The 26,656-nt window shown below is 39.2% G+C and overlaps 1 protein-coding gene across 1 annotated transcript; it reads right to left on the bottom strand.

Moving 5' to 3' along the window:
• On the bottom strand, positions 1–26,652 carry LOC130918066 (kunitz-type protease inhibitor 2-like). Its single transcript, XM_057839945.1, has 11 exons — positions 26,416–26,652; positions 19,928–20,098; positions 9,782–9,850; positions 9,635–9,670; positions 8,887–8,910; positions 8,649–8,810; positions 3,686–3,736; positions 3,426–3,608; positions 3,256–3,300; positions 2,678–2,786; positions 1–656 (listed from the first exon to the last, which is right to left on the bottom strand). Exons 1-11 carry the CDS (start codon positions 26,513–26,515, stop codon positions 572–574), a joined length of 1,035 nt encoding a protein of 344 aa, XP_057695928.1. The 5' UTR covers positions 26,516–26,652; the 3' UTR covers positions 1–571.
• Between the last annotated feature and the right edge of the window lie 4 nt (positions 26,653–26,656).

The following is a 26,656-nucleotide window of genomic DNA, read 5'->3' on the forward strand; positions in this document are numbered from 1 at the left end:
TTTTACCCACGAAAACCTTAGATTTTATTAAAAATTCCTCAATTAGATTGCAAGCGTTTGATTCAAACTTGTCGCGTAACAAACCATTGAATGTGCTGTTGTCAGTTTTTATCAAGTTCGAGCAAAACAAATGATACAAAGTGTTCAACAAATGTCCACGGCAAGAAAATTGATTGAACGTGATAGTAACACGTGACTCAAGCTGCAAAATGCTGATACGCAATCAGATAAAACAGTTTTAAAAACCTGCGAGTGGAGAGAGCACAAACACCAAAATTATTTAAAAATTGAAAAGAAAGAAAAAATAAATCCTTTCATTGACCCATTAAAGTGTGCTTACATGTTTAGCTTAGCATAGCATCAAGGCAGGAAGTAGACATGAAGTCAAACTCACCGTCCACTTTATTAGGTACACCCCCAATACAGCAAAGCAGACAAAACCGATTGGAAATCCAATGCCGTCAATGGCAGCCAAAGAGTTCTTGGAATTCTCACATTTTCACTTCAGATTTGAATTCCCTGCTTTGCATTGGTTCTGATTGGAGGATGTACCAAATGAAGTGACCCTTAATCAAGCTTTGCCCATGGTGGGTAAATTCTTGACGGAGAGCGACTCCAGGGACGAGTGGACGTCTGGAAGAAGCTCCTCTTTGTCACTGCACACACAATAAAAAAACAAACAAACAAAAAAACATTTTATAAATAAAATAAGAAAGCCATTAAAACCCATCCGTTTCAAAGCGCTAACTAGGGCTGTTTGATTTTGCCTAACAAGAAAATCCCAATTATTTTCCCTCAAACCCAATTTTCCGATATCGATAACGATTTCTTGGCAAAAAAAAAAAAAAAAAAAAAAAAGGGCTGCAGCTATTGATTATTTTAGAAGTCGATTAATCGATGAACTAACCAATTTGAATAATCGAGTGATCGGATAAGGGACATAAAAAAGTGCGTGCAGCCTTAAACGATCAAAACTAACTTACATAGCGAAGGTCCGCTAGCTTATATGCTACCTTTTTTTTTTAAAATGCTCTTAACAAATGGTTCAAACACATATTCCCACGAAAAACGGCAAAATATACTTGTGAAATAAATTACGAATGCATTAAAAAAACATTAGCTCAAACAACAACTTAGCTTATGTTGGTCTTAACAGGGAGCAGCTGGATTCAGCCATGCAAAATGAGTCATGTCAAATTTACTGTCACCACTAGAGGGCAGTGTATCCACCTTAATAAAACTAAATGCAAACACTTTCAAAACAAACCATTTCAACACCACTTTAATTAAATACTCGAAGCAGCAAAATTTATTTCGAATCTTTTTTTGAAATCGAATTACTCGAGTTAATCGATTATTTGTCGCAGCACTAATGGCAAATAATTGCTTCTATTTTTACTTTTTTTTTTTTTTTTTTCAAATGAAACTGACAGTGAATTAAACTCTTAATAGACTCAAAACAACCTGTTGGGGTTAAGAGCATTTTATTTATATCAAGACTCCAGCTCTTTTGTTAATTAAAGCGATAATGAAAGAACAAAGTGCATATACCATTTGAAACAAAATCAAACATGAGAAAAGGTAGTCAGTCAGTCAGTCAGTCTGTAAACCAGCTCGACAGTCAATCGAGTCAATCAGGTTCAGGGTAATGTGCTGTCATATTTTGCTCTGGTCTTACATAAAATATCGACTAATGCAAAACTGTCATTCAATAATAACAATATGCAAGGTGGCAATCACCTTGTCTAAACAAACACAAATATGCACCGCTGTGAATTTAAACAATGATTGAAACACATTAAGGCGTGTTACGTGCTACGTTCTGGGGAAAAAAAACAGTAGTCGAGTAATCAATGAACTAGTTAGTTTGAATAATCGAGTAATTGGATAAGGAAAATTAAAAATTAAAATACCTGCGCTCAGCCTCAAACGGTATAAAAAATAAATAAGGATCTATGTACAACAAAAGAACAATCGACTAGCTTACATCGCAAAAGTCTGCTGGCTTAAATTCTGCATTTTTTTTTTTACAATGCTATTAACAAATGGTTTAGACACATTTTCCCACAAAAACGGCTAAATATACCTATAAACTAAATTACAAATGGATTAAAAAAAACATGACATCAAACAAAAACTTGGTTTATGTTGGTCTTAACATGGAGCAGCTGGATTCAGCCATGTGAAATGACTCTGAGGACGACTAGAGGGCAGTGTATGCATCCAAATCAATAAAAAACCAATTGAAAACTTTCAAAATAAACCATTAAAATGCCACTTGAATTAAACGAATACTCGAAGCAGCAAAAGCTAATTTGAATCTTTTTTTCTAATCGAATACTTGAGTTAATCGATTAATCGTTGCAGCACTAGTGCATCATGAGATGAGACTTACTCATGGCGTCATGCAATTTGTGTCCAAAGTTGGCTGGGCAAAAGTTGTTGTCCTTATCGTTAAAGACGGCGCGCTCTTGTGGGAGGAAGCAGAAATGCAGAGGAAACTATGGCGCCTTAGATAACCCAAAATGGTGCGGTTTTGAAAATCTAACATACTGATTTGAATGTTTTAACATCTTTTTAACCTGAAAAGTCGCATTCGGTTCAAAATCGATTAATCGAAAAGCCTTAGCGCTACAAAAGGTTTAGGTTTGGTTATTGGTGTGTGGGCGCCACCTACCTGACGATGGAGGCCCTGCGGGTCAGGTGCACTCGTCTCAGCATGGTCACCACCAGGGCTGACACCAAAACAGTACAAACGGCCGCCAAGGTCAGCAGAACGAAGAAGCCTGAAGAACAAGAGAATGAATGTAGCTCGCATGAGATTTTGGCATCGGAATTACATTTTCAGGTCAAACGCAGAATTATGAAACTAGTTTCACACCAGCGGCAGGCTGGTGTGAAACTAGTTTCAGTTGCTATACACATTTTCACACCAGCGGCAGGCTGGTGTGAAAAGGTGCATAGCAACTGAAAATAGTTTATTTTCCTAATAATCAAGTGTTAAAAAAAATAGTTTAATCATCGATTAGTTGATTAATGGTGGGAACTTTACTGCTCACATGCGAAAACTGCAACCTGTGGCGTTCCTCAAGGGTCAATCCATGGTCCCCTTGTGTTTAAATGTATGTTTAAATTTCCCAAATAACTGCCTTCTTTTTAAATCCACGAGACTCCGTCCAAACAACACATTCACTACGTTCTGGAAAAATTTGGTTTGGACTTTGGAACATGATGAGCTGCCGCGTGACAACTTACCTGCTGTCCAACGACTCCGTGATTTGTCCCGACCTGCGAAGAAACCTGCAAGAACGACAGGACAATATAATACTAGCTAATGCTGTTCCTAACAACGACCTTTGTACTAAATAGAGCTTGGTTCTGAAAACTTTTACTGTATTGCTTATATACTTCGTAGTAGTATTTACCATCAGCGAAGCCGCTGCAACGGGCCAGACAATCCTCGGCACTTTCATATCGGTTACTGTTCCCATGGCAACCCCCGTAGATGAATGGTTTACAGCTGTCACTTTCCGCGTGGTAGTAGAATTTGGGGAAGGCAGCGCGGCAAGGACCCGGGTCGGGAGACGACATGCATTCTTCTTCTGTAACTTTAAACAAATAGAGAGGAAAAATGTTAAAAGGTCACATGACTAAGAAGTCAACATTGAAAGACGTGGGAGGGTACCTGAGGATGAATCAGATGGTCGAAGCTTTCTGGGGGCAGGAACAACCCTCACTGCAGAACATACACACATACGTACTCTACTAATCCAACAGATACCATTTTAACGAATTCATTTCTATTGACTGAATTTAAACCCAATTAAAAAAGATTTAATGCCAATTCCGGGGAAAATATCGTAGCAGTGGCTTCATGTGGCTGCATAAAATCAGTCCTTAAACTCCTACCAGCAAAATAGTTCAAATTCAGTTTTAAATTCAAATCTGGTTGGGATACAGTGGAATGAAAAAGTATCTGAACCTTATCAAATTTCTCACATTTCTGCACAAGGTCACATCAGATGTGATCCGATCCTTGTCAGAATCACACAGATGTGAAAACAGTGTCTGCTTTAACTAAAACCACCCAAACATTTACAGTATAGGTTTTCATATTTTGATGAGGATAGCATGCAAACAATGATGGGGGGGCAACTGAAACCTTTGCCCAAGGAGACTTGAAGAGCAATTGAAACCAATTTTCACCAAACAATTGAAGTCAGGTGTGTGCCCAATCACTGATGAGTGGTTTAAAGCTCCCCTGCCCACTATAAAACACACACCTGATTAGAATTGTCTTGATGAGGAGCATTGTCTAATGTGCATTATGGCTCGGTCAAAGGAGATGTCTGAAGTCTGAAGACCTGCGATCAAGGATTGGTTATTTGTATACAAATGGGAAAGGATACGAAACCATCTCTAAAAGTCGATGTTCATCAATCGACAGTCAGAGAAGTTGTCTACAAATGGAGAGCGTTTGGCACTATTTTCTCCCAAGGAGTGGCCGTCCACCAAAGATGACGCCAAGAATTCAGCGCAGAGAGGTAAAAAAGAACCCTAGAATGTCTGCTAAAGACTAACAGAAATCACTGGCACAGTCCAACATCTCTGTGCACACATGAACTACATGTAAAACAATGGCCAAGGAAGGTGTTCATGGAAGGACTCCACAGAAGAAGCCACTGCTGTCTACAAAAAACATTGTCGCTCATTTAATGTTCGCAAAAAAGCACTTGGACACTCCACAGATGTTGTGGAAAAATATCTTGTGGACTCATGAAACCAAAGTTGAATTGTTTGGTAGTAATACAAAACATAATGTGTGGAAGAACAATGGAAGAGCTCACCAACATCAACCCTTCATCCTCACTGTGATGCATGGTGGTGCGAGCATCATGATTTGGGGCTGTTTTGCTACCTCAGGGCCTGGACAACTTTCAATCATTAATGGAAGAATGAATTCAAAAGTTTTGCAGGAAAAGCTGAGGGTGTCTGTCAGACAACTGAAGCTAAAAAGAGGATGGATGATCCAAAACACAGAAGTAAATCAACTTCAGAATGGTTTCAGAAGAACAAAATACACTTTCTGGATAGAGGTGGGAATCTTTGGGCACCTAATGATTCGATTACGATTCAGAGGCTCCGATTAGATTATAAATCGATTATTGATGCAACCCCCCCCCGCTTTTAATTTTTTTGTACAATAGTTCCAAAATAGTTAAAAAATCATCTCAGGCTAAACAAACTACTATTTCAATATCAAGTTAACCGTTAAAAACAGTAAATAAAATACCCCATTCTGTATCGGCAGCTTTAAACTACATTCAATTAATTTAATGTTGTGAATCAACCGTTAAAGTTGTTAAAATTGCTCCCGTTATTCCATAATTTCCCTTCTGTCTACTTTCGACGTGAAAGTTTTAAAACTGTTTCATCATTTAAAGATAAATTCAGGTCAAGGATTTTGCCGTTTTTTTTTTTTTTTTTTAAATAAAAATTAGGTTCGCTACAACAGAGCCTTCTAGAGAAGTCTACTGCTTTAAGATTGCGCCTGTTTACTAGCGCAGGAAAGTCTCATTTCGCATCTAGTTCTTGGTATATTATCTAACACGGCCGTCGTCTGTCATTTCACATCTAGTTCTAGATATATGTGATATCTACCATAGCCGTATGTTGGCGTATGTTTGTAGCAACTAGCAACTGGGCGCTGTTTGTAGTGGCTGACGGCCGTAGTCAGGTATGATTGTTTTTTGTTTTTTTTTTAAATCTAGTGGCATGAGTTGAACATGGTATTTACTCTACAGGGATTCCCCTACATTTAACAGATTGTGGCGCACCGCCACACCAAAATAAAAGCCGCCACGCCTTGCAAATGAGATGCATTTTATTTATTTATTTAATTTTTTAAAGGCTGTTTCAAACTAGCAGCAGCCGAGTGTGAAGAGTTCAGCGGAAACCTATTCATTGTGTATTGTAATGTTCGTAACTATGCGGGGCCACCTTAACTCATTTGACAATCGGCCTGGGGAGCTGTGACGCAAGGGGAACGAGTAGGAAGATTGGGAGAACGAGCGAGATAGCGAGAGATAGAGGTCGCATGTCGTGGCAGCCCGCTGGTATTTTGTTATCGTTTTTCTTTATTATTGTTACCACAATAAAGTGGGTAAGCCAATACAGACTTCTCTCCTTCTTCCCCATATCCGGGGCATTACAATAGTTTGGATCAGACTTTTCGGCGAAAGTGGGCAGTGGATGGCCGTCTTGGACAGAAAGCAAAGTTTGACTGAATTTGCGCGGAGAGGCGGGGCCCAAAATGAAGCCTTGCTCTATTTTCAGAGCACCGGTCACAGTACAAGATTTATTAGTTCAAGCAGAGTAAAATGATACATATTCACGGTACAAGAAAGTCGTTTCCCTGTCCACCGATTGGTAAGAAAAAGCTGTGTGTACGAGTGACGTGCAGGCGCTCCCGTTAGGCGGAACATTTCACGCGGAGTGGCTATTTTTCGACACAACACCGGCGCGCCAACTTCGACAACGAGGGGCAGGTGTACTTTATCTGTGCTGTTTCGGCTGACGGATATACGCAATTACGGTTGACGAAACTTTGATAAATGCGCTTTTTTTTTTTTTTTAAAGTTTTGCGAGCTCTGCGACACTCAAAAAATGACTCTCATACCTCTCCTTGCTAAGTTAATGGTACCTCGATGTGCGTTTGTGTGGAAATTTAGTTCACGAACAACGGGAAAAAACTATTCACCTTCTCACCGAATCTAGTAAAACTCTTTACACGGCTATTACAATCGCCCACCCCTTGAAATGGGTCCGTTGGCAGAAGGACTGTTATTGTTGTGGTAATGTAGTACTTATAAGGGCCAAATAAAAGGAAAAAGAAGGACTAAGACGGTGGTCTGCAACCCGTGGCTCTAGGGCCGCGTGCGGCTCTTAAGCGCTGCTCCAGAGGTTTTTTTTTTTGAAAATGGAAAAAGAAGGGAGAGGGAAATATATTTTTTGTTTTAATAGGATTTCTAGGAGGACAAACATGACACAAACATTCTTTCAGTTCCTTAATATTGTAATGAAGTTAAACTTGTAGTGGCATCGTACAACAGAGTATTCACGTGGTGCGTCATTCTCTATAGCACAGGTGTCAAACCGATTCCAGAAAGGGCCTAGTGGGTGCAGGTTTGCTTTCCAACCAATGAAGATGACACCTTTTCACCAGTTAGATCTTTTACATGTGTAATCAGTTAAACTTTGTCAGGTGCTGCTTGTTTCAGCAGGAAGTTCATTGGTTAAACTCTCTGCACGTTATCGGTTGGAACAAAATCCAGCACCCACTAGGCCCTTTCTGGAATCGGTTTGACATCTGTGCTCTATAGGATCCACTGCAGGGAAAATAAACATTTAATCATGAAGGCTAATTTTGTATTTCTAGCAAACTTAGTCATTTCGATAGTAGGCTAATAAAGCTAGTATCAATACATACAGCCAGTGTTGCTACCATTATAAGGCTTATACAAGGCTTTTAATTTTTTGCGGCTCCCGACATACTGTATCAGTTTTTTATCTTTTATTTTTGGGTCAAATATGGCTCTTTCAACATTTTGGGTTGCCGACCCCTGAGTCACTACGAGATGTAAGTCGTACTATTGCTACGAGAAAAAAAGTCGTATTATTACGTAGGGTAAAGTAGCTGTAATCAGCTACGCATTTTACGTACATGTACCATAGCTGAGAGCTACGACATTAGCCTAGCTAATGAAATATTTCAAATATATCTTCGTTATGGTTCTTATTAAGGGAAAAAAATAATGGAAAAAAAAAAATTCGCCGTGGCACGATATGGTAAGGCTGTCCGACTCCGATGCAGCCCACCACCACAGCTTCAAAAAATTCTAGGGGAAACACTGCTCTAGGTCCGTTACTCATTGCGTCCTGAAGACCGCGCTGTGTTTTATTTCCGCTTTACCTGGTATAATTTAATAATCAGAATTTGGATAATTGTGAATCGTTCTCGAATCTTCCACGGCCGGATCGCGAATAATCTAAGAATCGGAAATTTCGCACGCCTCTAGTTCTGGAGTAGGCAAGTCAAAGTCCAGACTCGAACCCCATTAAGATGCTGTGGCATGACCTGAAGACAGCGATTCATGCCAAACATCCTAGGAATCTGACTGAACTATATCAGTTTTGTAGAGAAGAATGGGCCAAGATTAGTCCTGATATATGTGCCAGACTGATCTGCAGCTACAAGAAACGTCTGGTTGAAGTTATTGCTGCAAAAGGGGGTGGGACAAAATATTAAATGTGATGGTTCACTTATTCTCCCCCCCCCCTTCTGTAATTGTTAGCATACTATCCTCATTAAAATATGAAAACCTTTGGGGTTGGGTGGTTTTAGTTAAAGCAGACATTGTATTTTCATCAGTGAGATTTTGACAAAGATCAGATCACATTTGGTGATTTCATGCAGAAAAGTGGAAACATTCCAAAAGCTTCAGATACTTTTTCATACCACTGTGTCAAGTGACATTTGGAAATTAAGGAATCTAAGACTTACTAGCTAAAATTCAAAGCATTTTTTTAAGGCACTTTTATCAATATTAATAAATTTAGTGATTTTTAAGGATATGACGTTGCAATACCGTGACACGCTTGCAAGCAGCTCTCTTGACTATTGTAGTTGTTCTTGTTGCCTCTGCAGCCGCCGTAGATGAACATCTTGCATCGGCGCTCATCGCTGTCGTAGTACCAGCTGCGGAACGCTGCCTTGCACGGACCGACCATCGGCGCCGCTTCGCAGCGCTCTGATTAGCCCGAGGGAAATAATAGTCAAAAACCACTCTGCTGTGGGATTAAGTCAACTTGCTGTTTTTAACATACCAGCATATTCCTGAGCGGAGACAACTGAAGGACAGAGAGAGAGAGAGAAGGTCACGTTACATTAAAAATGCTGATAATCACTCACGTTACCATTGTTGTCTTCGTCAACAAAGACGCTAACGTAAATATTTCGCTGCCGAACAATTTTTTCATGCCGATGACGAGACGATAACGAGCTAAAAATGTGTTATTGGAGACTTTAACATAAAGAGATGACGAGATGAAAACGCCATGGCTTCCGTCAAATGTTCAATATGTGAGACATTATTGTATGTGTAGTTAGCCTGCATTGTAGCAGTGTTTGGTGTCCTCTCGTCTTGAAACAAATGGTAAGATTTGTTTTCTTATCTTGGCAAGAGAAAATATGCCACGTTGCTGCAGCATTTAAAGGTCTGTGCTGAGTGATTATCACACACTCAACGTAACTCTGAGTGTTAGCATAGCATTCCCGTTCTCATTAGCATTTGCATTTAGCGTGGGAGGGTCAAACTCTCAGCCAACTTTTTTTAACATACATTTCTGTTGGAAACCTTTATTTTTGTACTAAAACTGTACTAAAACAGACGAAAACATCGAGTATGCGTAGACTAAAGCTAGACGAAATTAGAGTTTTCGTCGACGAAAACGAGACGAAGGCATTTTAAAATTATTACTACATTATTACTATAACCTTATTATTATCACGTTATTACTAAAATATGACTACGAAAAGACTCGAAGGGATGCCAAAAACATCACTGCACGTTACCTTTGTCCTCAATGATGTCACCATAATTCGACTTTCCTGAAAAGAAAAAAAAAGGTACAACATTAGTCCAAAGTTTTACAAAATCTAGCGCGAGTTCTAATTCCAGTACTGGCAATTTGTGGCGTTTATTGTGGTCGCAATATTTACTTGGCTGGGAATGTTGCTGCATTTCGAATGATTCAGCCAGAGCTGGGGATGGTGTTGGCGTAGCAGAACCTGAAGACAAAAGCAGAGAAAACAAGCTTAGATTTCTTAGACAACGGGTTGAAAAATTGTCAATTTTTTTTTCCAATTGATTATTTACAATAAATAAAAACATGCCAAAATACAATTGAGTTATTTCAACTTTTTTAATCTCCACCAGAAGGTGAAATTTATGGAAGGCGGATATTAGTAAACCCATCAATTAATGACTCACATTTAGCTACAAAAAAACAAGTATTAAGTTTGGCATTTTATTATTTACAGGAAATTCTTGAACCTATCTTTTGTTAAAAGAAATAATACAAAGCGTTTCATTGAATTTCAATAAACTTTTTTGTTATTTATAATCGTAAAAAGTTCCAAAATAAAACTGGTTATTTTACTAACATTGTTTCTTTATTATTTACAAATATTAAATGAATGATAAGGGTAATTTTTTTTTTTTTTAAACTACAAAATTGCCCTATTTTACTGTAACATGACCAACTAATTATCTATTGAATGAGATGGTACCTTTTTTCGTAGGCACCGTCTGTTTCTGTATTCTAACACACTTATTATAACAATCAGGGAATAGCATCTTTTCTCATATTCACAGATCGACTGTTTCTATTACTCTGACACACCCAATATGAAATACAGTGCCTTGCAAAACTATTCGGCCCCCTTGAATCTTGCAACCTTTCGCCACATTTCAGGCTTCAAACATAAAGATATCAAATTTAATTTTTTTTTCAAGAATCAACAACAAGTGGGACACAATCGTGAAGTGGAACAACATTTATTGGATAATTTAAACTTTTTTAACAAATAAAAAACTGAAAAGTGGGGCGTGCAATATTATTTGGCCCCTTTACTTTCAGTGCAGCAAACTCACTCCAGAAGTTCAGTGAGGATCTCTGAATGATCCAATGTTGTCCTAAATGACCGATGATGATAAATAGAATCCACCTGTGGGTAATCAAGTCTCCGTATAAATGCACCTGCTCTGTGATTGTCTCAGAGTTCTGTTTAAAGTGCAGAGAGCATTATGAAAACCAAGGAACACACCAGGCAGGTCCGAGATACTGTTGTTGAGAAGCTTAAAGCCGGATTTGGATACAAAAAAGATTTCCCAAGCTTTAAACATCTCAAAACACTGTGCAAGCTAATCATATTGAAATGGAAGGAGCATTAGACCACTGCAAATCTACCAAGACCCGGCCGTCCTTCCAAACTTTCTTCTCAAACAAGGAGAAAACTGATCAGAGATGCAGCCAAGAGGCCCATGATCACTCTGGATGAACTGCAGAGATCTACAGCTGAGGTGGGAGAGTCTGTCCATAGGACAACAATCAGTCGTACACTGCACAAATCTGGCCTTTATGGAAGAGTGGCAAGAAGAAAGCCATTTCTCAAAGATATCCATAAAAAGTCTCGTTTAAAGTTTGCCACAAGCCATCTGGGAGACACACCAAACATGTGGAAGAAGGTGCTCTGGTCAGATGAAACCAAAATTGAACTTTTTGGCCACAATGCAAAACGATATGTTTGGCGTAAAAGCAACACAGCTCATCACCCTGAACACACCATCCCCACTGTCAAACATGATGGTGGCAGCATCATGGTTTGGGCCTGCTTTTCTTCAGCAGGGACAGGGAAAATTGACGGGAAGATGGATGTAGCCAAATACAGGAACATTCTGGAAGAAAACCTGTTGGTATCTGCACAAGACCTGAGACTGGGACGGAGATTTATCTTCCAACAGCACAATGATCCAAAACAAAGCCAAATCTACAATGGAATGGTTAAAAAATAAACGTATCCAGGTGTTAGAATGGCCAAGTCAAAGTCCAGACCTGAGTCCAATCGAGAATCTGTGGAAAGAGCTGAAGACTGCTGTTCACAAACACTCTCCATCCAACCTCACTGAGCTCGAGCTGTTTTGCAAGGAAGAATGGGCAAGAATGTCAGTCTTTCCATGTGCAAAACTGATAGAAACATACTCCAAGCGACTTGCAGCTGTAATTGGAGCAAAAGGTGGCGCTACAAAGTATTAACGCAAGGGGGCCGAATAATATTGCACGCCCCACTTTTCAGTTTTTTATTTGTTAAAAAAGTTTAAATTATCCAATAAATTTTGTTCCACTTCACGATTGTGTCCCACTTGTTGTTGATTCTTGACAAAAAAATTAAATTTTATATCTTTATGTTTGAAGCCTGAAATGTGGCGAAAGGTTGCAAGGTTCAAGGGGGCCGAATACTTTTGCAAGGCACTGTAAATAGCACTTACACCATAGTTTAAGGGAAACAAGCAGAATATAGTGCATAAGAGATACATGATGCCTAGGGGTGTAACGGTACACAAAAATCTCGGTTCGGTACGTACCTCGGTTTTGAGGTCACGGTTCGTTACATTTTCGTACAGGAAGAAAACAAAATGCAAAATATAAATGTGCTAGTTGTTTATTATACACTTTTGTGTTTTCAACAACAGAAACATTAGCCTATACAAAGCTAGAATTCTGCTCAAAAACAGAAAATACAATATTCTGAAATGTAGATATTTTGAAAAGCAAAATAAAAATAAATAACATTGGCTCAGACCTTTTCTTAAAAAAAAAAAAAAAAATCTTATGTGCAAAATTGAACAGTTCCAACACCGAACAGTTTCAAATTTCTCATATAAACTTTATGACCACAGTCTCGAAAAGTAAAGGTCAGGTAAGGGCTGTCAAACGATTAAAAATTTTAATTGAGTTAATCACATCTTTAATTTGAATTCCCCACCTAGTGTGCCAACCGCTTCCCTTTTATTCCATGTTACATTTAAGCATTACCCACGCTGCTCACTGCACTTCTGAGTGGTGCGACGGCCTGGCCGTTTAATTGTTATCTTTTTTGAGACTGTCAGTCAGCTGATCGTCGCGTCCGCCAGCTGGCTGCCTCCCCTCCCAACGTGACGTACTCTGATTAACACCGGACGGGCAGACGACGTCACCGCCGCTGATGGGCCACCCGAGGAAGGGTGCCAACTTCAGAAACTAGCCGCTGTCTGTCATGCATCCATTGTGCAGCCCTTTGTTTACATTTGCGGCAATAACGACACTTGCTTTACGGCAGCTAAGCCGATACAAGGTAGTACTATTAGACCGTTGTTTGAGCTCACATCCCCGCGTGTGTTGTATTGTGCCTGAGTCTTGTTAACCAAATAAAGGCAGCGTTAACAATAGTCATCTGACCGCTTGTCATTTTACAGTCAACTCAGAGTTCGCATTTGACAGCATACGTGCCGCGTACCTACTCGCCAGCTGTTTGCTCGCCATTCATTCACCTGCGCATTTGATCGCTATTTTTGTTTCACTCTCGCTTTTTCAGTGAGGTATTTTGTGTTCATTCGTTATTGGATCGTTTTTGTTCACCACCAGTGTTTCCCACCAATGAACGAGACTGTGGCGGCCCGCCACAGTCTCGTTTGCCCCCGCCGGAAAAAAAAAAAAAAAAAAAAGATAATAATCAGATGCGTCAGTCAGCCGATTACACAGTTGTAGCCCACTCCACTCTACTACCACACACGCGCCAACAGGTCGCGCTCATAGACGGGACTACTAGCCTGGTACACCAGACTCATAGCTGTGCTATGCAGGCATGAAAATCTCTCACCTTTCGGCGGAATTCGCCGTTTTGAAGTCAAAAAGGGCGACCTCCGTGAATTGCGTAGATCCGAGGAGAAATTCTTTTTTTTTGGGGGGGGGGGGGGGGGGGGGGGGTCGGGAGGTTTTATTTAATTATTATTATTATTATCATCATGTGATTAACTTGGTACGTAAACTGAGCACTTAAGAAATTGGTTTTTTAAAAAAGTCACACTTGAACAGTCAGCAAATCCTTCTAGATGCTTCGCTGACGAGAACCAATCATCGGCCCAAGCTGAGTTCCATTATTCCAAACGCGCGCACTCCTTACGTTAACATGGAGTGCTCGGAGAGCCTTTGGTTGCATTGCAAAGCTGCGAAAACAAAAAGCAGGCCTTATCCACACCGGTGCAGACCAGAGCGCAGCATACACACTTGCCTGTATTTGCCAGCAGATTGAATTTGGTGAGTAATGGTTTCAATCGTTTTCACATTTTGCGATATAAAAAAGTTACTGCCATTTGTTGCAGCTTGCGTTGAACACTGCCAGAGCTAGCCAAATCTCCCATGAAAAAAAGATAGCTCCCGTTAAATTGGCGTCAAGCTTGTGTATTTAGCGGTAATGTAAACGAAGAAACACACTGTTGAGTCAAATTAAGCGGCATGCTCTCGGATGGAGGGGGGCGCCTCGTATCGCTCCCGTCGTCCACCTGAGTTATTTTCGGCACAACACCGGCCCGACGAGTGGTGGGAATGACTCTTGCTTCTTAAAGCTTTTCAGAAATACAGGGATCCCTCGTTTTTCGCGGTTAATGGGGACCAGAACCCGCCGCAATAAGTGAAAACCGCGAAGTAGTGCCCCCCCCCCCCATTTTTTTGTGCGTGTTCAATGTATTTATTCAGATTTTACATTGGAAAAAAGATACATATATATAAGACATGTTTTTTCACTTTTTTCACCAAAGTATCATTTATAAATGGTTTTCAAGAACTTCAAAATGTAAGAATTATGATAAGTTTTAAACATGTTACTACCCCACCGAATTATTTTTTTTAAACAAGAATAAAGTAGTAAGAAAATGCTTGGCTTTATTAAATGCTTCATAGTGAGTCTACTCAAACCCTCTCAGGCTTTGTTAAACGGTGATTGACACATGTGCAAAGTTTTTCTTTTTATATATATTTTTTTTGTTTGAAGCAACTTATTTGATTGAATAATAAAGACACAAATGTCCTAGCCAAAATGTGGCCCAAACGCAAAACAACATTACTTCAATGGAAAAATTTGTTTCAATCAAGAAAAATAGTTTTCAAATGCTTTTTTTGTCTCAAATTTATTTTTGCAATCAAAAACAATTTTTTTTTATTGAAGTGACTTTTTTGGGATTAAAAGTATATACTGTATTTTGATTGAAGCAACTTTGTTTTTGATAGAAGTAACTTTGTTTTTTGATTGAATAATAAAAACACAAATCTACCTCCATCGTTATTGAGAGAGAAAGAAATTAAGAAAGCTTTAAAACTAAAAGCCACCGGGGAGTCTTTTTTATTTTTTTATTTTTTAATATTTATATTTCATTACATAGACATGCCTCGTAGGGAAAGGAGATTGGGGATAAAAAAAAGGAGTTGGGTGACGCTGCTAAAGGCAGTGGATACCTCATCAGCTGGGTGATGCAGACCTGGTAAGAACAAGTTTGCAAGGATAGTCGGGTATTAAATACAATTATAAACACAATTACAATGTTATTTTTCTATAAGATTTTATGTCATTGCTTTATTAATCATTAGGTGCTAGAGTTGTTAAGTATGGATAATAATGAAATAATAGTTTTGAGAAAACTGTGCTGTTGGTGGCTCAGTGACCATCTGATGTGGTTTGTTCTCAGATGAACAAGTTGAGGAAGGAAGTTTTGATGCAGAGGTTGAAGGAAGAAAAGAGGCAGACTGACTGAGTCACAGCCAGAAAGTGTTGATGACAGTTTTGATTTCTATTCACTGTTGCCCCCTCCCAATTAAAGTATGTCACAGTCGCAGCCAATTATTATCTAAAGCTGGTTAAAATTGAAGTTGTTGTTTTAGGGTGTATTAAATACTTGTTCATGGGCCCCTTTTGATCTACGAGCACCCGCCCCTCCACCCGTCTCTGCACGGCCCTACTGAAACACAGTGTGGGTCGACAGAGCTCAATATTTTGTTGGGGTGTACAGTAGGGGTGGGCGATATGGCCTTAAACATGTATCACGATAAATGGAGCAGATTTATCTCGATAACGATAAATGACGATAAAGTCGTCCAAGCGGATTGTTATATAATTTGAAAATCTGAATCAATGCATGAAATACAGATTAACAGTTTCTTGTTGATTTAGTTACCAGCATTCAATTTGATATATTTAACAAATGTACATGCAGTCTAGACATTAGGTTTATACAAATGAATTGTAAACAATACGAATTCAAGTATGAGCATTTATAACAGAGTGTATGGCTTGAACAATGTACATTGTCAAAATCGATATGCCTGTGCAAACATGTCATTGTAACACAAATGACTTGCAGCTCAAACAGTACACTTCAAAAAGACAATCTATTGTTAATGGGTGCTGTGACATAATTATTCAATACAAGTGTCTACTTTATGGTTTCAGGGTCTCTCCCCCCCCCAGTGCATTTTTTAATAAATGCACACATACATGAACCCCCAAACAGACAGACACACATTAAAGCTATATTGATCTTCCGCAAATGAAACACTTAAGATTTTATGATAGCAATAATGACACAGAATTAAGCACATACAGAAAAATAGCTGGGGCCATTTGTGCTTTATGCTGAATGCTTTACCATCATAAAAAGCTATCAGAGAAAACACACACAGTCAGATACAAAATAACGCGACATAGTAATTGCTAGATGCAGTCCATGCCCAATCGACTCATTAAATTCAGCCGTTTCGACAAGGTTAGAGCCGCTATCCGACTCCATCACGTTCATTTGTAGCGTTAGCCGCTAGCGGCCGCTAGCGTTAGCGGCTAGCGTTAGCCTGTGGCCTGGCTACCGGTAGAAAGCACTGAAAGCACCATCTCCGGAAATTGTGAGAACAAGGGAGGACAGCTGGTGAAAGCCCGTCTGGATGCCACCAAGAGTCTATTAAATGTCGGGTGAAAGTTTGGCGAACCTCCCTTAAGCCACACTCCATCACGTTTTGCTTGTAGCATTAGCTGCTAGCGTTAGCTTACCGGGCTTCTGTTTGATTGGCTTCCTGATGATCACGTGACTCCCTACGTAAGTACATTCACTGCTTTCTTAAAGGGGAATGAGCATAGACGAACAACACAGAGTCAAAGCGGGATGAAAAGACTATTTTTTTGTTTTATTAATTTACCGAATTTACCGACATGGTCAAAATTACGTCGGTCATCGTGAAGAATTTCGGTGACGGTAAATTTTCGGTTTACCGCCCAGCTCTAGTGTACAGTGTACTGGAATATATTTCCTCCACACCCTTCTCACCTTTTTAACCCCTGACCCATTTTCATGCCTGGCTACGAGAGTATGAGTCTGGCCACCATTCAGCAGAAAAAAAATTCCAGGGCGGAGCCAGCCACAGCAAATAGACAGCGGAGCGGACCAATCAGCGACGGGCTGACGCGACGTCGGTAAAGCGACAAGAAACTAGCGAGAGACATTTCAACATATTCAACATGGCTCGCGCGAGACAGACTGTTGGTTTTAGCGACTCGATGTGTTTTTGGTCATGGAAAACCGAATTTACCGCGGATTGGAACATATTGCCGCTGAGTCTGGTGTACCAGGCTACGGGACTACTGTCTGCTGCATTCTGCTGCATTTGGCGCGATCCGGCGACACAGCATACAGCAATTTATATTACATTCAGTGGTCTCAAAATGGCCTAAAGAGATACACCAGGCTTGAAAATGTATACACACACACACACACTACCCCGAGGGTCAGAGACCCTCCCACCACAGTCTCCTAAAATCCTGTGGGAAACACTGACCACTGTAAATAAGAGCACCGCAGCAGTAGAGGTAAACTGCCGTTTTATGTTACGTCCTTAGCGAGCCGTCCGTGGGGCGTAATTAACGGTGGGCTTATGGGATGTATGAGCGGGCATTCCGCGCTTGCGTTAAATGCGTCAAATATTTTAGCGTGATTATTTCAAAAAATTAATTACCGGCCGTTAACGCGCTAAATTTGACAGCACTTTACATTACGTCCGAAACTCGTTCAGTATGCCTCCGTTCCGAACCGAGCACCCAGAACCGAAACGGTTCAATACAAATACATGTACCGTTACACCCTTAATGACGCCTTCTTATCACGGAAGCCCAACGTGTGCGTCATGCAGCTGACTGAGCAAGATTGAGGCCGACTACCAGGTGATAGGCAAGACATCTACAAGCCCACGTCTCCACGTCAGTTCTTCCGGACAGTCCAGAATAAATGGTGGGACTGAAGAATGCTCGATATCTAACTGATAACACGACGGCTAAGACTCCAAGAGTTCCTTTAACGCTGAGATGGGCAAAATCTCCCACTGCGGTTGCCCCAGTAAGGCTAACTCAGCAACTGTGACGCACGAACTATACAGCCCAAACTGCGATAAATTATCCTAAACACACCATTTTTCCTGCCCACGGCCCGCCCCGCGAGAGCCTTCAAAAGACTGAATGTTTAATAAGCATTGTCATTTTTTTCTCAGGAACTGACTTGTTGACTTGTGAGTTGGTGACCTCGGATCCTCGCCTGGGTCCCTCTGTGCTGTATGATTGCTGTCGACCTGAATAAATTGTCAACTTGTGCTTCCAGCTTTCAAAATGGAGTCAGTACAAGGTGTTAAGACTAAGATGAACGTGCAGAGTTTGGCCTTTTGGCCGGGGTCTTGCCGGCCCGAGTCGTTGGATCTGCACCATCGTGGGTGCGGCCAGCTTGATTCCAGCAATCTAGCTAGAAGGTCAGATTCCTTCACTATACAATGTTGATAGCATTTCATAGTTTTATTTTACATATCATTTATTTGTATTGTATTAATGATAAATTTGCAGAATAACTATATTTATTCACTGCAAATGTGAAATGATTAAAATATATATATGAAACTGTTGCTTTGTGACCACATCTTTTATTTTATTTTCAACACATTAACTCATTGGCTGTCATTGGCGGTGATAGACATCCATTCCATTTTGGCAACATGAAAAGTCCTTATTTTCAATGAAAACCACACGTGGCTGCCATTCACGGCGATAGACATCCAATCTAGAGCTGTCCCGACTAGTCGACATAGTCGACGTCATCGATGACGTAAATCCGTCGACAAGCACAACATCCCGTCGACGGTTAATGAAGGGATAAAAAAAATATATATGCGTGGAAAGCTCAGAATGTCGGATGCTCTGTATGCGAGCGGGGAAAGCGGCACAAAGCCAAAAAAAAACGCACCAGAGTGTCCAAAACATTGACTTATTTCAAAGAAGCAACGGAGGGTACACTCTACTGTCCTGTCTCTTTAATGCCAAGCTTGGCTGCACGTTGGCTGTGAATAAACAACTCAAGCGCCGTCACCGTTTGTAATTTTTTTTTTTTTTTGTACACCAGAGGGTGCTGTCGCCTTACTGAATAATAATGTTTCATTGACAATGGGCCTATTAGTGCTCTTAGTATTGTCCTTAATGCTAACTGAAAGGTTTATTTCATGTTATGGTTTATTTTCTGGTATAGAAAATTATATAAGGTTAAAAGGTCATAAATATATACAGTATATACAGTGATTGCACTCAAGGGAGAGATTGTCAATGATAAGGTTATAAATTAAGGTAAAGGCAATTCATTGATATATAAATAAGGTTAAAAGGAAAAAGGTGAAAAGTTTTTGTTTATTTCCAATTGTGATGTTTTTTTTGTGTGCACCATAGCTCTTACGGTGTGATTACATCAAGGATGGAATAAAAGTTGTAAACCATCAGTTTAAGAGACCACCTTTTCAATCGGGATGCTACACTAGTTAATTCTATCAGCATTTGAACTCATTGTTTATTTGTGATTTATTATTTTTTATGTGTTTATTGTACTTTAATAAATAATTTAAGTGTTCCAATATGTTTTTTTGTGAATTGATAAGTGTCAACAAAAATTCCATTGCTAAATGAGTAAACAAAAACATTTTTTAAATTTATTATTATTTTTTTTATTATTAGATTAGTCGACTAATCATAAAAATAGTCGGCTGACTAATCGGGAGAAAATTTGTCGTTTGGGACAGCCTTAATCCAATCCATTTTGACTGAGAGAGGTTGGCGGCAATCATTTTATGTTTATATTAAGCAGTTTGGGGGAAAAAATATATATATGTTACAAGTATTTTTAACATATGTTATGAACCAATTTTTGGATTTTTTTTAAGGAAACAAGATATAAATGTATCAGAGGAAAAAAAAGTCATGGCTCACCTGAGACTTGGCCACAGGTGGACTCGCATTTTGCTAGGCTCACAAAGTTGTTTCCATTGCCTTGGCAGCCACCATATACAAACTCAAGGCATGCCTGGTTGCTTGAGTTGTAGTAGAATCTAGGGAATGAAGCACGGCACGGCCCAACCTCCTTGGGCAGGCTACAAGTATCTGAAAAAAAAGAGTCCACATCAAACATGTAAATAGGTGAAACATCACAAAACGGGAGCCGGTCTTTTACTAGAGGATCACGTGATAAATATTTATGTCAATATCAGATTTCAGCTGTAAAATATTTTATCAATCAAACATGGTGGGGTGGCAAAAGATGAAAGCTTGGCAGATAGCTAGCAGTCTCTCACAATACAATACTGATGGTTTTCAAGCAGTTTGTTATACTCCAGTAGTCCAGTAGATGTAAATTGAAAAGCTAAACACACATAATGGAGAATATTTTGCAATACATTTAATTTTTTCTATACCCCTTTATCATAATGTCATATTGGAAGACATATGCATGCTAATTAAAACAAACATCCACAGCTGGTAAAATTGACGATCAAAATTTAAATTTTTATTTCCATAATGTCCGAGCTTCATTCATTTCAAGATTTCTTTTTATGTGTTTTGCTCTTGAACTGTTTTTATAAAATAGCGTCTACCACTGTACACCATATTAGCATTAAGCTAGCAGGCACCCCAAATAAAGAAATGTATTTTTTATTTTAGTGCACAATGTGTATAATTCTCGTAGTTTTTTGAGCTGAGCATAACAATTTTCACTTGGAGTGTAATAAACTGCTTTAAAACCATCACATTTTTGAAGTGCCGAATAGCTTAATGCTAACATACAATAGTAGACGCAATTGTATAAAAGCTACCAGTTACAGTGCTGGCCAAAAGTATTGGCACCCCTGCAATTGTGTCAGATAATCCTCAATTTCTCCCAGAAAATGATTGCAATTACAAATGCTTTAATAGTAATGTCTTCTTTTATTTTGCTTGCAATGAAAAAGCACAAAACAGACTGACATTATTTTTAATCATTACAAAACTCCAAAAATGGGCCGGACAAAAGTATTGGCACCCTTTGAAAAATCATGTGATGCTTCTCTAATTTGAGTCATTGGCCATGTCCACACGTAGCAGGGTTTTTTAAAAACGAGGGTTCTGCCCTAATACGTCAGGGGAAAATAATTGCGTCCACACCTGCACGTTTGTGTAGAAAAACAAAACAAACAAAAAAACTTCCACAGCCAACCGCTTTCATTCATTTTTAAGTACATTCAAAACAATAAAATAATTGTCCAAAATACCCATTATTCAATAAGAAGCACAGCAAGAGTTTGAAGAAAAAATGGAAGCAAAAAAGTGCCTATTTAATATACTCCAAGTGTAAAAATTGGTCTTATGTGTGACGTGAGGACAAAATTTGTCGCAGCCAGTGACGTAAATTTTCGGTGATCAGTGTCTACATGACCCGTCGTTTTTAAGAACCCTGGTTTAAATCTGCGTGCGCATGTGGATGACAGGTCAAACCGTAGAAAAATATCTTCTTTTTGCTAAATACCCTGCTACGTGTGGACATGGCCATTAACAGAACCTGTTACTTACCTGTGGCACATAACAGGTGGTGGCAATGACAAAATCACACATGCAGCCAGTTAAAATGGTTTACAATTGACTCAACCTCTGTCCTCTTGTGTACCACATTGAGGATGGAGAAAAGAAAGAAGACCAAAGAACTGCCTGAGGACTTGAGAAGCAAAATTGTGAGGAAACATTGGCAATCTCAAGACTACAAGCCCATCTCCAAAGACTTGAAAGTTCCTGTGTCTACTGTGCGCAGTGTCATCAATAATGCTTATGGCACTGTGGCTAACCTCCCTATACGTTAACGGAAAAGAAAAACTGACGAGAGATTTCAATGAAAGATTGTGCGGCTGGTGGATAAAGAAACTCGACTAACATCCAAACAAGTTCAAGCTGTCCTGCAGTCCGAGGGTACAACAGTTTCAACCCATACTACCCGTCTGCGTCTGAATGAAAAGGGACTATGACAGGATACTCAAGAGGACCCTGCCTCTGACCTAGAGACATAAAAAAAGCCAGGCTGGAGTTTGCTGAAACTTACTTGAGGAAGCCAAAAACATTTTGGAATAATGTTCTCTGGTCAGACGAGACAAAAGTAGAGCTTTTTTCAAAAAGGCATCAACACTGAGTTTACAGGGAAAAAAAACGAGGCCTTCAAAGAAAAGAACATGGTCCCCACAGTCAAACATTGCGGAGGTTCCCTGATGTTTTGGGGTTGCTTTGCTACTTCTGGCACTGGACTGCTTGACCGTGTGCATGGCATTATGAAGTATGAAGACTACCAACACATTTTGCAGCATAATGTAGGGCCCAGTGTGAGAAAGCTGGCTCTCTCTCAGAGGTCATGGGTCTTCCAGCAGGACAGTGACCCAAAACACATTTTAAAAAGCCCTAGAAGATGGTTTGAGAGAAAGCACTGGAGATTTCTAAAGTGGCCAGCAAGGAGTCTAGACCTGTATTCCATAGCATAGAACATCTGTGAAGAGATCTGAAAATGGCAGTTTGGAGAAAGCACCTTTCAAATCTCAAACACCTGGAGCAGTTGGCCAAAGAATGGTCTAAAATTCCAGCAGAGCATTGTAAGAAAACTCATTGATGGATATTGGAAGCGGTTATTCACAGTTATTTTGTCTAAAGATTGCCCTACCAAGTATTAGGATGAGGGTGCCAATACTTTTGTCCGGCCCATTTTTAGAGTTTTGTGTAAAATAGAGCTGAAACGAGTACTCGAGCAACTCGAGTAACTCGAGTTTAAAAACTGATCCGAGTAATTTTATTCACCTCGAGTAATCATTTATTTTGACAGCTCTAAGCATCACGTTTTGCTAGGACTACTTTTAATGCGGGACAACGCGCTGTCACGTGCGGAGAGGAAGAAGGGAAAAAAAAAAAAAACTTACCGCAGCCGACAGCCGCCACAAACGACGCCGACGTTGCTAAATACTAGCCCGCACAATGCTACATTGGTAACAGGCAGCGTCTGGCGCGTCTCATTGAGATCACATGTATGTTGAACTAGATGCGCATTGACAGACTTGGCCGCGTCTGGGCAGCGTTTGTAAACAGCCGCCATCTTAAAGCAGTACAGCGCTAAGCGCTAATAAAGAGCGCTAATAAAAAGCGCTAAGCGCTAATAAATAAGATTAACGTTACTGTCGCTACTAGCTCACGGAACGTTAGCCCTGCGGAGGGCTAGGTTTCAATTAATTATGACCACTGTCGATGCGTGGCTAACGTGTCTTACATACAGGCTTTAACATAACATAGCATTGTGGAGTGATGAGGGTGTAAAATAAAAACGTAATCATGCTAACTATCAATTTTAGCTCAGTAATCATTGCTGGATAAAACACCAAGTAGCACTGGTCCCTAATGTGCTCCAATACAGCCTGTATCATACATTTATTTTGAACACTGCAAAAACTCAAAATCCTATCAGGACTTACAGTTTAGACTAACTTAAAACTTAACTAGAACTTAAAAATGGCTTGACACAATGAGAAATTCAATTGAAACACGTGGGAAAAAAACTTTTAAGTGATGTGTGTTATCAAGCGTAACAGCATTTTTAGGTAAGATATATATATATATATTAATAAGATCTAAAAGTTTTTTGAGTGAAAGCAGTGAATTAGTCTTTTTTTTTTTATTCTAGTTACACCTGAGATGCAATTGTTGGCTGTTTTCAACAATATACAACGAAAATAAAGACATTGATTGACTGAAAATGGTTCAAGATTAGATGAAATGTCTTGTTTTTTCATGTATATGTATAATTGCTCTTCACCTAAAAATATATTTGTTTTATCCGATTACTCGATTAATCGATAGAATTTTCAGTCGATTACTCGATTACTAAAATATTCGATAGCTGCAGCCCTAGTGTAAAATGATAATGATTTCATTTTTTTTACCCATTCTCTTTTGTGTTTTTCATTGCAAGCCAAATAAATGAAGATATTATTACCAAACCATTTGTAATTGCAATCATTTTCCTGGTAGAAATTGAGCATTATCTGACAGAACTGCAGGGGTGCTAATACTTTTAGCCAGCACTGTAACTTATTGGCTGCCATTGATGGCGATAGACGTCCAATCCATTTTACCGAACGATCACTGTCAGCCCCTCAGTGAAATTGCCGTCAAAAGCGGTGAAACATGCTCACTCAAATTGATCGAACCGAGAATCGATATAAAACGATACTGGGTGGGGAAATCATAATCCTTTTCTTGGCCAGATCGCCTAGCCCTAATATAATGTCACTCTTAATTCACTAGTTATTGAAAACAATGCACATTTCAAAGAATCAGTAATGTCACTATTGAAATGAAAAAAATCTCTAGGCTGTCTTTTATTTAAACAGTATATTTTGAATTTTGAGTACTTCACAAATATTGACTGAAAAGTGTTGTTTGCAAGAGGAAGAGAATTCAGTGCCGCAAATGTTTTCAAATATTTACTTTATACGTCACTGAATTGTTTAACTACTTTCAAGTTTCTTATGAAAAAAATAGATGTTCAAAAAACAAGTTATGAAAGGAATCAAAGGAAAAAAATTGTTTTGTGGCCAAATCACATAACCCTGCATGAGGCTGATGTCTTAGTTAAAATGGCATCATTTCTGTTTACAGCTGTCACCGTGCCAGCTAGAGATCCAGACCGACCGGTGAGACGCACCTTAGCATAGCATTGTGTGTGTTGAATGACGAATATGATAAACTTGCCTGAAGCTTGGAATTTTAAATGCAACAAAAAGTTAATGAAAAATTCTTTGGAAAAACCTGACCAAGTTAAGGTACCATTGCACTGTATTTGACATACACATTTCCAGCAGGGCCGAGAACCAAAAGTGATATTTGCCATGTGGCAAAATTGATTGTGCTACGTGCCTTTTTTTTTTTTTTGCCATGTGGCAAAATGGATTTTGCCATGTGTCATTTTTTGGCCATGTGCCAAAATGCGTTTTGCCACAGAGCATTTTTTTGCCATGTGGCAAAATGGATTTTGCCACGGGGCATTTTTTTTGCCATGTGGCATGTTTTTTTTTTTGGTGTGTGCATAGCCGTCTATGGCATAGCCTGACTTGGTTGCCAGTTGAATGTCAATGCGCTCCAATGTAAAGTGTATAGTCAAAGATCACAGCCAAACATGTTTTTCTGCCATTTAAAATGAATGGAAAATTTGGATGTGCATAGCCGTCAATGGCAAAGCCTGATTTGAGTGACTGTTGAACGTCAGTGCACTGTAATGGTAAGTGGATGGCCAAACTCACAGCCACACGTTTTTCTGCCATTTAAAATGAATGGAAAATTTGGACGTGCATGGCCGTCAAAGGCATAGACGTGCATGGCCAGCAAAACGGCCATATACACCCCGAAAAAATGCCATATACCCCCCCCAAAATGCCACAAACCAAAGTCCATTTTGCCACATACCAAAAAAAAATAAAGCCACATGTCAAAATCAATTTTGCCACTTAGCACAAAAATGCCACATGGCAAAATCAATTTTGCCACAAGACAAAATCCATTTTGCCACATCGCAAAATAAAATAAAAAAAAAAGCCACATGGCAAATACCACTTTTGGTTCTCGCTGTCTGTCCATGTTTTAAGTTTTATAGCTTTAGGACTGATTAAATTAACATTTTGACTTCTTGATCTAACTGCCAAAAGGTGTGCGCTAGTGTAAACACACCTGTTGAACCTCCATGACGGAAGCTATCTAGTTTGTTTTTTTTATTCCTGGGTTTCACAATCCTTTCGAAACTTAGCCTATCCCCACCCAGGAATTTTAAGTTGTCAGGCTAGTTTATTCATTAAAGGTATTACATTTCAGGAAGAACAAGACACCTTATGACAACAACACAGCAAACATTTTATAAAAATGTTTTTCTGTGGAAAACGAATAAAAAAAATTCACTTTATGTTATCCAAAACTAACATTGTTGAGCCTTAGCGGCAATCAATTAAATATCATTTTGTGTTAGAACTTGATGTTGAACAACATAAAAATTACATTTACTGCAAAATACCAAACACTAAAACTCCATATTATCCCAATAATTACACATGACCTGTTTAAAAGCATTCTGGGTCAAAATATAGGATTTCAGGTATTTCGAAGCCATGAAACAAACTCTGAGGTGGTAAAGTACCTTTATTCTACAATTAATAAGTAGATATACTGTTTCAAATCTTTTTTTAAGTAAAGTTTTTAGAAAGTACACTCTGTAAATGTTCTAAATAAAACATGAATGTTTACTGTCAACACACGTTTTGGTCGCAGAAAAACTTCCGTCTATCATGAACAAATTATAAGCTCATTTAGACTAGTAACTAAATTTTAATACTTCGAAGTTTTTCTTAATTTAAAAAGGTTGACGCGGTTCTTACCGTTGGCGTTGCTGCTCCCATTTTGAGAAGCTTGACTGTCGGACACAACGTAGCTGACATAGAGGAGAAACAAAGCACACCTGAGTGTCGAGCGAGTCATATTTATCGTCTTGTTTTGTGTTTAAGTCTTTAAATTTCAAACAAAGAAATCCCCGAAAGACTATATGAAGCGACGTTCACGTCACGAACGCCTGCTTTTACTTCCTGCTTCTTTATGTCGCAGCGGATAAAACCCGAAACA

Source organism: Corythoichthys intestinalis, chromosome 6, assembly GCF_030265065.1.
Source record: "Corythoichthys intestinalis isolate RoL2023-P3 chromosome 6, ASM3026506v1, whole genome shotgun sequence".
Lineage (NCBI taxonomy): Eukaryota > Metazoa > Chordata > Actinopteri > Syngnathiformes > Syngnathidae > Corythoichthys > Corythoichthys intestinalis.

What these genes read in the sequence shown, in the direction of transcription:
- LOC130918066 (XM_057839945.1), bottom strand. Translation starts at nt 26,515, where the DNA reads ATGACTCGCTCGACACTCAGGTGTGCTTTGTTTCTCCTCTATGTCAGC. An exon ending in CACCTGTGGCCAAGTCTCAG is followed by an intron (nt 9,851 to 19,927) that starts GTGAGCCATGAC and finishes TTTTGTCTTCAG; the next exon opens with GTTCTGCTACGCCAACACCA. An exon ending in ACCATCTGATTCATCCTCAG is followed by an intron (nt 3,609 to 3,685) that starts GTACCCTCCCAC and finishes ATTTGTTTAAAG; the next exon opens with TTACAGAAGAAGAATGCATG.